This window comes from Perna viridis, chromosome 2, assembly GCF_037379345.1.
Source record: "Perna viridis isolate PV_CMFRI_1.1 ecotype Kerala chromosome 2, ASM3737934v1, whole genome shotgun sequence".
Lineage (NCBI taxonomy): Eukaryota > Metazoa > Mollusca > Bivalvia > Mytilida > Mytilidae > Perna > Perna viridis.
In genome coordinates, this window is record NC_142446.1 from 47,636,494 (window position 1) to 47,649,161 (window position 12,668).

General features: G+C 32.3%; 1 protein-coding gene across 5 annotated transcripts in view; it reads left to right on the plus strand.

Annotated features, from left to right (window-relative positions):
- The window catches only part of LOC148625444 (cholecystokinin receptor type A-like), a 29,272-nt gene extending 24,676 nt beyond the window's left edge, over positions 1-4,596 (plus strand). For all 5 annotated transcript variants that reach the window (XM_088568987.1, XM_088568989.1, XM_088568988.1 and 2 more), the window contains one exon: positions 1,602-4,596. In XM_088568987.1, coding sequence (XP_088425113.1) covers positions 2,096-3,253 — 1,158 coding nt within the window. In that variant the 5' untranslated portion in view covers positions 1,602-2,095 and the 3' untranslated portion in view covers positions 3,254-4,596. The remainder of the gene's footprint in view (positions 1-1,601) is intronic.
- The last annotated feature ends 8,072 nt before the right edge of the window (positions 4,597-12,668 follow it).

Consider the following 12,668-nt stretch of genomic DNA (forward strand, 5'->3'; position numbering starts at 1 on the left):
AATGTAAGAGTAATCAAAGGAACCAAGGTTATAGCGGTAATCAAAATAATCTAATCCAGGGACAACGACCAAACATGGAAAACAGAAATACACAACAAAGAACATAAAGTAACTAAAATCATACATACAAAGTAACAAAAGCAAATGAGCAACTCGGACCCCACTAAAAACTGGGAGCATGGACCAGGTGCACCAGCTTTTCTAGAAACACCCACCGAATTCCTCATAAAAAGTCAAGTCCAGGGTAGACGAAAGAGGAAAGGAAAACCATGACACGTTGAACAAATCATTTTCATGACGCAGATGGATACATCGTAACGACCCACGAGTTCATGATGACGACAATAAAGCTTTTGTGGTGATGACTTCCATTTTGTATCAACATAACCCTGTTCCAAGACTAGGAAATCGCGGACACACTCTGACAGAACTCGAAATCTTATCCTTGGGTTTTCTGAGATTTATTAGTGGTGATATATTCTTGATATCTCACATGGTTAAAAATAGTAACATCCTTGTCGCCAAAGTGAGAGAACCAAAAGTACAATAAAACTACACGAAAACATGATAAAGGTCAAAACAGGTTAAAAGATAAAACCTTAATTCCTTTTGAAAACGACAACATTGATCAGAATTTAAAGTTGGATCTTTTAAAGCTATCCAACTTCTCAATTTTATTCTTAATTTTCTAAATTAACATTGAATTATGAAATGAATTTTATTAATAATTTCCCTTCTCATACATTGTGCTATTATGCATTTTCTGAAAGGTAAGTGTTTTCGGTCTACTCAATTTACAAAATGAGTATTTGAACAAGTTAGTTATTAACCCATTTATTTATCGATCACAAACTACCAAAGCTCATATGTACTAAAAGCTAAACTGAATTTTCACGTTGTGTTCTGACAGGTGTTTCGTTTTCTTGTTTGTAATTAGTAGCTCTTTCAATAACAAGGGAAGTTAGTAAAATATATGACTCTATGCAATCTAGGAACGTTCGTTTAGCTCAAGCACTTAATTATAATGTTAGAGAAATATTGAACTTTAGATTTACTTTAGAAAAATAAAAATCACAATGAAATCAAGTAAAATAACTCCACTCAAGAGGATGTCATGATGTTGGGACATAAAATTTATCTTTTTTATTTAAGTTTTATATCTTTGTACAAAAAACAATATAAATAGAATTGCTATTTAGAATCAACGAACTGACTTTGAATGAATGGAATAAAAAGCAGGAAATAATTATACAAAACGAATATGTCATGACATTCATATTTTATAAATGATAACACTATTTCCAAAGTTTGTCCTATCTCTTACTTTCTGTAGGATGAATCGTGAGTAATGTCGTGATTAAGGCTTGTAATCGGAAATGCCACAACCCTCTGTTAGGACCAATTAACTAATAGCTTTTGAAAATCCCTTCTAATATTCAATAATAATGTTAATTTTTTATGGACATATTTCCTACGATAATTGGGTTATAGACCCATTGATTAATAGGAAATTTTCAGTAATAGTAAAGCTAGATTAAATAGTTGGAAATTGAGACATTTTATTGATATGGAATAATAATGATAGGTTAATTTCGTTTCAGATTACTCAAAGACCGGAAGTAACGCCATCTTACGATTCTCAAAACAGTAACACTTTTATCATGCGTCGCCTTTGTTGTTACTATACTCCTTGAAATGCTTAGAACTCTAAAAGAAATTCATGATAAGTTGATATGTATCAATACATCACTGCTAAACATGAATGAGATTTGATGAAGAATGAAAGGCAATTGATGTCGAATTATTGATCAGCATTTGTAAATGTTTGAATCATTTTAGATAAGTCATACGCCTGCTAATCGAATGGACCATTATAAAGATAGAGTTGATTGTGGTGGACAAACTAAACGAAAGATGAAATCTGTTCATGCATATACAAGAATTTTAAAACAAGACGGACATTGTTCTGAATGTCACGATTTTATGTGTTTTGATTAAACAAATCAATCTTAAAGTTAATTGCATATATTTTCCAAAGGAAACGTTAAATTTACACAAAGTGAAAACTATCTGATTATTAAGTATTCTTAATACAATGAATATGACTGAACATGACAAATTATCAGAGTGGAATTATGAATTACTTCAACATTACATAATCAACGATGTTATTCTCGGAATTTATCTAATACTTGGAGTAACCGGAAATGCTTTGGTAATTCTAGTATACGTGTTTCGAATGAAGAAGAAAAAGGATGATCGCTATTTCATTCCATATTTGGCTGTTGTAGATTTATTAGCATGTGTTTGCCGATCGTGTCTTGAATTGGCAATGAATCTCAACCCTGTTCGATTTAGAGGCAGGGCATTGTGCAAGATTGTATGGTTTCCGACCAATGTAACTGCGATCATGTCAATATTTCTTTTGCTTGCGATAGCTCTTCAGAGATATCTGAAGGTGTGTCGCCCATTTGGTACACAAATGACACAAGGGTGGAAAAGATTTTCATTGGTCGCTTGTATTGTTTTCGCGATATCTGCATCAGTACCGCTTATATTCTATAATGACGAAATCAAGGTGAATCATCCGGAAAGTAATGTCACAGGATACGTATGTGATACAGATGTAAAGAATAATAACGGCAAAGGATTTATAGCATACATCACGTTTGCATCAGCTAGTTCTCTATTGCTTATGGTAGCACTTACTGTTCTGAATATTTGTATAGGTAAAACAATTTTCAAGCAATTGAGGGCAAAGCATAAACGGAAAAGCATAACAAACAATGTAAGCAGGCATCAGGTAAGCAACTGCGTACAGTCTACCCTGCTTGTTACAGATAAAGATCAAAATGAAGATCCAGACATAAGCATATCAGAAACAGAGACTAGCTTCAAAATTCGTAAAACCTCAATAAACGCTCAAGCCGTTTCGAGCAGAGACAATGTTTCAAGCACCGAGAGTGATTCACAATCAAGATGCAAGATGTCATTTTCTCATCGCTACTCTCTTATGTTCATGGCGATAGCCGTAGCATTTATTATTTCCTACTCACCGCGTTTGATTTTATTATTCATAACCCTTGACGATCCAAAGTTTTTTGGAAAAATATCGCAAACACAACTGACAATATTGTCAATAGTCAGGGAAATGAATGTAGTTAATAATGTCGTCAACCCCTTTATCTATGGGTTTTTCGATCATGCTTTCAGGAAAGAGACAAAAAAGTTGCTTTGCAAACGAAATTCGTAACAAACATTCCACTCCGATTAAACCGGTTATAATATTTCTTTCAGGTTGCATTCGATTTTCAAACAAGCGTCACTACATTTTTTAATTTGTCGATTTGCATAATTGGACCTAAAAATACAACCTATATATGAGATAATACCGAATATATTGTAGATCCAAACCGCCACACAAATCTTGCTGTTTACAACGTTATGAGAAATACTTATCTACTATATCTTTCTTTCGATAGATTACAACGTATAAACAGTAAATTATATTCTAAAACACGTTCTGATTTGTATTTTATAAAAATCATCATACGTCATTGACGGACAACGTTTATAATGCACATTCCATTCAAGAAGACGTCGTGAAAAGTACGTTGAAGGTGTACATGCATAAAAACGACAATTATTTTGTTCGTAACATTACAGAAATAACATCTTTGAATATGTTTGTATTAAAAATAATTTATCTGCATTATATGACTGTAAAAGGGAATGTAAAAGTCCAAAATAAATTTCATGTTCTGTACCAAGGCTAAAAGATCACTTATTGCATGTATTCTTTACATTTACAATGGTATTTTCACTCTTTGAGTTAACTTTTAGTTAACAATTTCGTATTTCATGAACAAATTCTTTGTTATTGCTTTTATTTAATGTAACTTGTAAATCCAATATGGTTGGATCGCAGTTCCAAATTGGACATAAACAATTATTTTTTTTGGAAATAGTTTTTCATGTCCTTTACTCAAAGTAACTGCAGGCATAAATTTATAAATTAAAACAACCGGATTCGATACTGTTTTTATTTTGATTTCACTGAACGTGTTTCTTCACTAGTTAGTTCGTGTTTTTGTGTTTATTTCTCGACTTTGACTTCAACGAAACAAGTTTAGGTTTGACAAAAAAAAATCTTCAAATATGTCACTTTTGCGATAAGTTTGTGAGTCATAAAAAATTTAGGTAGAGGTGTTTTCAGTGCTCTTGGGAACTTCGCAGGAAGATTTTCTCAATAAGAAATAACATTAAGCATTAAGCTGTGAAACCAAAATTTTGTGAATGTGAATTTTTATCATTACAATGTGCCAATATCAGTTATTCTATGAGTACCTGACCATTTTACATACAGTAAATTCATACAATCTTTTAGATTATCTTTAATGTCACAGAATTGAAACGATACAAACACAATACAAGCAGTAATACACATGGTTGTTATCACAAAGTACTAAAACATTCTCCTCATTATTGCTCATAATAATGTACTTGTTATTGAAAATTTCTGTTTTATGGGACAAGTATGTGCAATATGATTGTTATTGTTATAATATGTGGTTCATTAAAGTTTTTGTAAATGTTTATTCTTCTTTTTCCTTTCTAAGACGGTGATTATAACGCTCGTGATGTTTCAAACACCATGCGGTGATTAAAATCGGGAGAGTTTTCCCGCCATTTTAAATTTCTAGGTTTTACTGATTTCATGGGAGAAACCGATTCTTCTTCAGCATATTCTTGATTTGAATACTTTCTCCACTCTCTATTGTAAACTTAACATTTTACCATCTCAATTGAGAAATAATTTAAACAGCTAATTACTGAAGGAGAATCTAGATATTTTCACATATTGACTATAGTTAGTTTTATTAATAAGAATCACATTAGTTTTACTTGACAGATTATACTCACAAAGAACTTGAGATAAAGGAAACTACAGATCCTGTGCAGTCAGCTTCATATCATAAACTACACTTAGAGATCGATGGTAAAGGAAAACCAAATTATACGACAAACGCGACGACTTTCCTTTCCGTATTGTCAACATCCCTTCAGCACCCGTGTATTGGTTATGCCAGAGCTTGCCGTAACTACGCAGACTTTTTGTACCTACCACACTAGACTTACAATTAGGCTTCTGGAACAGGGTTATATTGCTTCAAGATTGAAGTCATCGCTACAGAAAAGTCATGATCGTCATCATGAACTCGTGGATCGTTATGATGTATCCATTTGCACAATGAAAACTGATTTATTCAACTTTTCATAGTTTTTCTTTTCTATTTTGTCTACCCTGGGCTTAATTTTTATGAGCAACTCGGCGGATGTTTCTAGAAAAAAAGAGAACGCTTACACTACCGGTGCACCTTGTCAATTCTTACAGTTTTCATCGGAGTCCGAGTTGCTCATTTACTGTTGTTACTATGAATTTATTATTTTAGTTATTTTATGTTCTTTATTGTTTGTGTCTATATTTTTCCTGTCGGGTCTTTGTCCCTGGATTACATTTTTTTGGCATATAGCCGTAACTACGCATATTTTGTTGTATCGAGCTAGACTTCTTACAATTAGGCTTCTTTAACATGATTATCTTGCTGAGATTGAAGTCATCACTACAGACGTTTTATGGTAGTCATCATGAACTCGTGGATCGTTACGATGCATCCATCTACACCATGAAAACTGATTTGTTGAACGTGTCATAGTTTTTCTTTCCTCTTTCGTCTACCCCGGACCTTATCTTTTATGAGCAACTCGGTGGGTATTTCTAAAGAAGCAGAGGACGCTTGCCCTACCGGTGCACTTGGTCCATGCTCCAAGTTTTTACTGGAGACCGAGTTGTTTATTTACCTTTATTGCTATGTATGTATGATTTTAGTTACTTTATTTTCTTTGTTGTGTGAATCTGTTTTCCATGTCTGGTCTTTGTCCCTTGATTACATTCTTTTGATATCCGTTAGAATATGTGTTCCCTTGATAATGTTTATAGATATAATTGCAGTTATTGTATTGTTTTCTAAGATTTGTCGTCATCAATCTATATTTGACGGTGTTGCAGTGGCAAATAACAATATATCGCCTAAATTTTATTAATGTATTTCCAAAGATTAAATCAGCAACTGGGACTTTGCAAAAATATTTGAGTATGAATCAGATTACTAGTATTTGGAAGTGCTGTTCAGAAAAAAAGCCCTCAAAGTTTATGAAATCAAGTCAGCTAGATGAAAGAAAAACTTGCAGACCAAAAGTACCAAGAAGGATGCCTATCTCAAGAAAAACGAAAATGTCAATCAGAAAAAAGTCAAAATTAACCCTTCTGTTCAGGTTTCGGTAAAGATTGCTGTTTAACTAGGATAGTTATTTCATGTGTATATTTCTAAAAAATATTAACGTCAAAATACTAAAAACAAATATGTAATTGATCATGCAAACAGTGTTTATTTACCTTTTTTCCCCAGGGTTATTTGATAGACGAGATAAAAGTTTGAGATACTACAATTCGGTCAATGCCCAGAAAACAAAACAAACAGCGTATTAAATTGGTAACACATATGACGTGAGTTTACAATTAGACAATTTATGTAGAACGTTGTATAAGGGGATGGCACGGTTGGTTTATACAAACGACATCGATGTATAGACGCTATAAATAACTTACAAGCGTTATCAAGAGACAATTAAGCATTCGATTTAAAAACCAAGATAGCACCGAAGTGTTTAATGGACGACAAACTTGCTGACCGGCAACAGGAAGTACTGAAATATAATCCGACAAAGGTATCGACTTGTCCGTTATGAACTCTTAAAATAATTGTATTTGAATAAAATTTTGTAAGAATATATGAAAGGAATATATGAGAGGAATGTATGAAAGAAATATATGAAAGGAATGTATGAAAGTAATGTGTTGTTTGAGATGTTTGTTTGTATTGTATTTGTATTGATAATGACTTTTTAATCGATCGCGAAATAATTCTAATACAATATGTGAAGACAGTTTTAAACAAACAAAAAACTAAATAACACTTTGTCCAAATTAAGTGTTGTCTTAACGAAAGTATAGCCAATCACGAAGATTTAGAATGCAATTAATAGATACCTGAGGCTGACATACACGATGACAGTATATGCGTTTGCTGAAATTTTTTATATACAGTGTATCTGATATAAACTGCGTATCACTCGAAATATAGTGTGGAAGATATAATGCATTGTCGATTTTTTTTCCGGTTACATTTTAAAAAGTAATCAAGGGAACCAAGGTTATAGCGGTAATCAAAAGAATCAAATCCAGGGACAAAGACCAGACATGGAAAAAGACATACACAACAAAGAACATAAAGTAACTAAAATCATACATACAAAGTAACAAAAACAAATGAGCAACTCGGACTCCACTAAAACTGGGAGCATGGACCAGGTGTCAAGTGCACCAGCTTTTCTAGAAACACCCGCCGAGTTGCTTATAAAAAGTCAAGTCCAGGATAAACGAAAGAGGAAAGGACAGCTATGACACGTTGAACACATCAGTTTTCATGGCGTAGATGGATTCACCGTAACTATCGACGAGTTCATGATGACGACCATAAAACTTCTGTAGTGATGACTTTGTAGGAACATAACCCTGTTCCAGAAGCCTATACGTTAGAATTCTAGCGCGATACAAAAAAGTCTGCCTTGTTTCGGCAAGCTCTGAATGAAAAGTCATCACGTTTGTCGTAAAGTTTGGTCAATAGTTTTTCTTTACCATCGATTTCTAAGTGTAGGTGAAGATATGAAGTTGACTTCACAGTGTCTGCAGTATCCTTTATCTCAAGTTCTTTAGGGTAGATACGATGTATCAAATCCCAAAAATAAGGATTGTTTACAGATAAGACGTCATCTATATAGCGGAAACTGAGATTAAAGGATCTAGCTAAACGACATTCTTTCTTTCGGATCAGATCAGCTATAAAGTCAGCCTCATAAGAGTGAAGGAATAGGTTAGCAACTAGAGGAGCACAATTTGTTCCCATTGGAATGCCGACCGTTTGTTGAAAAACGCGTCCACCACACTGGACAAATATGTCGATTAAAAATTCCTGCATTTTGTAAACATCTTCTGTATACTTGGAAGATGATTTGGAATTATTTTTGACAAAGTATGACGAATCTCTACCAAGAACTATATATTTGTATCTAGGTGTACCATCTTTTTTGGAAAAACAACACTGTATAATGTTTTAATTCGGTAATTAACTGAGTATGGGGAAAAGAAGTATACAGTGTTAAAAAAAAACATAGGTTTTAATGTTATTATATTCTGATAATAGACTTGAACTGATTGTTTCCACAAGATTTGAATTTTCAAGAATCTACATTGAATTGATACCACTACTAGAGTAGCAAGTGTTGTGGTAGGACTGTAGACCCTCTTTGATAACTGAGTATAGAAGTTAAAAAATTTGAAAAAGGTTTGGTTGTACATTTTGCAGATCCAGTTATGTAACGTTGTTTGTATGGATTCTTGTGGAGTTTAAAAATCTAGTACATAGACGGTAAATCACAATCATCGTGCTTGGTAGAGAAACCAAAAGAGGATAACACAGATGTATGGTTTTCCACAATCTCTTCTTTGGAGAGTGTGGGAGCAGTATAGGTCTTACACTGCCATTATTTTCTACGTTTACCTCTGATAATAAACATTGAATGTAAAACGTTTTGCAGAAAAAAACAATGTTGTTTTGAGCTTTGTCTGCTGGTACGACAACATATTTGTCATGTATAGCGAAAAAAAATGATCATGTGTTAGGTTCCGATACGTGTACTAAACATCCGATTAATATTATTAAATGTCAGGGAAAAGGTTTGATATCACACACTTATAATACTGGCTTGAAATGGCAAATTTGGGATAAGACGAATCTTCTTTGCTAATGTTACATAAAAAAATTTAGTCATCAATGGCTATCAAAACTTAAATTGTTTTTTTTTTATATAAGACCAATTCTAAAGATATGGGAAAAGAAGGCCATGAAATGTCACCTAGAAAAAAATCTTAGAATTTTTCAATGGTTTGAAATATCTTTTCAGTTTAAATAAATCAACTCATGGTACTAATTACCTGATGAAATTCCTAGAATTGAAAAGGTCCTAATTATTTAGTACTTTCTTTATGGAAGCCTTTGCAAATACAAGAGTACATCACTCCTGCAGACCTGTAACCGCTTCCTGTTTGAATACATATCACCCCGCTAGATTATATGCTCTGCTATACAGGATGTGAAGAAATCTCAGGGCATGAACTCATTTCAAATCTACGAAGCTATATTCTTAATTTACATAAAGAGGCAGGGCTAAGTACTGAGAGTAACTGTGGTGTAAAACTTTGAAACAGCGAATTAACCCTCGGCACAAGAAATTGGGAGAGAGAACCAATATAGGCAATGCATATTTATGTATGCTATACTCGTGTTTCAAGAAGTAACCTCTCATCGGCAGCATTAGAACATAATTCCTAGGATGATAAATCTAGAATCGATAAGTTCGAACAACATATGTCAAAGGAGCTTCATCGTTTTTGTTTAAACATTGACATCTTAAGGCTTCTTTGAGAGGCATAAAATATAAGTCCAGCAGATTGGGAGCGTGTGCATTTCACCATTTTCACCCTAATTTCTTAGTTCTTGAATACGAATTCAATTCAATTTCAAAATATATTATTTTTCTGTAGTGATGTCACTAAATAATTATTTCGGTATTTACCGAATGAGCATAAGTAAGTGGACTTTTATAGGCCATTTATAGAAAAAGTTTGTATTGATAAATATTACAACCCAGACTAATCAATCATCTGTTGAAAGCTTTCTCGAAGCTTGTTTCCGTTATCGATAGAATAGTACATTTTCTCTATGTCTGTCTTTCTCATTAGGTTGTTTCATAACATTTGAAATATACTATTGTAGTTCTTAGAAATTGTGAGTTTATGGTCATCATATTATTGATGTTACTTCTACAAAACTACCATAAGAAATGTTAATTCCAGTAATTTAACTGACAATAATAAAGCTAATGAGATAATTGTGAAATATAACATTAATTTGAATACTTCATTTATTTGAGCAAGTTTACAAATGGGATATTACATCACTGATTTAGTGATTATTGTTTTCTTTTTTTTTATTTTTGCATCCTCCATTGTTTGAAAAATTATTTTAGTCCTAAAATTGTATGCAACTTCTTGTATCCAACATATTTTTAGGGATCCCACTATGTATCTAATTAAACAGATTGAAATATAAAAGAAAATAATTAACCGATTTTGTTTACTGTTGGTAGAAAAACAAATTCCTAAGCGATTTAGTACAATTGTGGGCTTGTTAACTGGTTCATGGTATAATCAGAGGGTTGAGTAAATATTTAACAATTTAACAATTAATTATTAACTTTCTATCACAGCTAACACGCGTATTTACAAGTATCCTTAAAATGGAAATATTGGACAATTCCAACTTTGGATAAAACAGCATCGGCTCTGTCTATATTAAATTTTAAATAAATAGAAAACTACTTTAAATATGATTTTATATGACCACAAAGAAAATTAAGTAATTAATAATTAACTTTCCATCACATCCGCTAGAATGTCCTCTCAATCTGCTTAAATCGCTAAATCTTCTAACACATTCTCTCAATCTGTTAAACATTCACTGAAGCCGCAAATATGTTGTATGGATCCGCTAATTAAAAAATGTGTTTTTGTTGGTGGTAGTTGTGATGGTGTGCCTAGTTGTTTTTGCGTTGGTACCTGTACTTCTGAATACCGCAAGAAATTTAAAAAAAAAAAAACTTGATTAGAACTTAGATATGGCCCTGTCATTAAACCTTACTTCAAATAAAACAAGTCGTCAATACTCATTGTAATGTAACGTCAGAGCTTTGGGAATGAATCTGAAAATGAATTCTGAGTGTTGTCAATGATGACGCATTTTGAATCCATTATTTTCTTATCAATGAGTTTTTCAGTTTTTCGGCCATAACGAAGATGATTGTCATTCAAGACAAGCTTCCGAACCTAAAAAGCATTTAAAGAAGCCTTTAAGTGATGAGTTAATATTATATATAGTATAGTGAAAGGGTGAAGAGTTCAGAATATAGCTTGAAACCTTGGAAGGACTGGTCCATGTTTATCTTAATAGAATGTAAAAAAATGTAGCTCTATCCGAAGTATTTGAAAAAATGTATTTTTGCCTTTCAATATCATTAAATTTTCGTTACAAATTAACTATAGTGTCTTTTTTCAAAGCACAGTGGCAAAGTCAGCTATTTTCAAAATTCTTCAATCATCATTAGTTTGGCAATAGCAATAATTGCACTTCAATGTTAGGCAAGGAAAAGAGACCATTTGCAATCCACCGAGTCGATGGTCACACATTTGTAGTGAGAAGATTATACACATAGAGTAAGCATTTAATAAATAAATTTCTAGCAATAATGAACAGCAGCGTTTTATGTTTACTGTGATCATTTTAAGACGGAATACAAACAAATTTACATGACACCGGCTTCACGTTTAATTAAAAACGAGAACTAATTACTAAAAATAATCATTACTGTGGTTCTGTCTTCCGTTATGTCAAATATTTAGTCATAATTTAAATGAAATTCCATGTAACCTCCTTTGAGACTTGAGTCAATATAGGTTATTGATTAAACGAGACTTTGTGCGTTTCAACTCTTGGTTAGATAAAATGTTAAGCTATGTTAGATTTAGGTAAGTCTGATAAAGATGAAGCACTACTTATTGTTGTAAAGATATGACAGTTTAAGCTTAGTCTGATAAAGGTGAAACACAACTTGTTGTAAGATATGGAAGTTTTAGCTTAGTCTGATTAAGATGACAACAATGTATTATTGTAAATACATGCTAGTTTCAACTTAGTCTGATAAAGTTGAAACGCACCTTGTTGTTAGATTTGTTAGTTTTAGCTTAATCTGATAAAGATGACAATTTATTGTTGTCAAGATGTGTTAGTTTTAGCTTAGTCTGATAAAGATGACAATTTATTGTTGTCAAGATGCGTTAGTTATAGCTTAGTCTGATAAATATGGCAATTTATTGTTGTCAAGATGTGTTAGTTTTAGTTTAATATGATAAAAAACGAACTTAATTCATTGTTGTATATGTTCATGATATGTAATTTATACCGTTTTTTTTAATTTTAAGTACGTACTGCAGTTTGATCCATAATTACTTTTAATAATTTGATTAAATATCTCAATCATATAAGTAATACAAAAACGTTTGATCAATTCACCAAGTGTATATTGATGAATCCTTGTTAAAAAAGCTATGGAATGTTTCTTTTTTTTTCATTGTTATACAATACATGATATTTCATTGACTTGATAATCAACAACAAAAAAGTATAATTCATAGACATTGTAATCAATGTTGGCAAAAAAAAATACTCAATTAAAGTATCGTGAAAGTGGAATTTAGAAAAAAATTTGATGGCTACGATGTTGTTTTCTCATAGTTCAATAAAACACTTCGCAGAGTGCAGCATAATACCACCGCAGTAGTCAAACAATGACTAGTTGGGGTAAGTGTGGATACAATATTAGTTTTTGACACAATTAACATAGGAACAACAATTTATTTTGAACTCAATAAT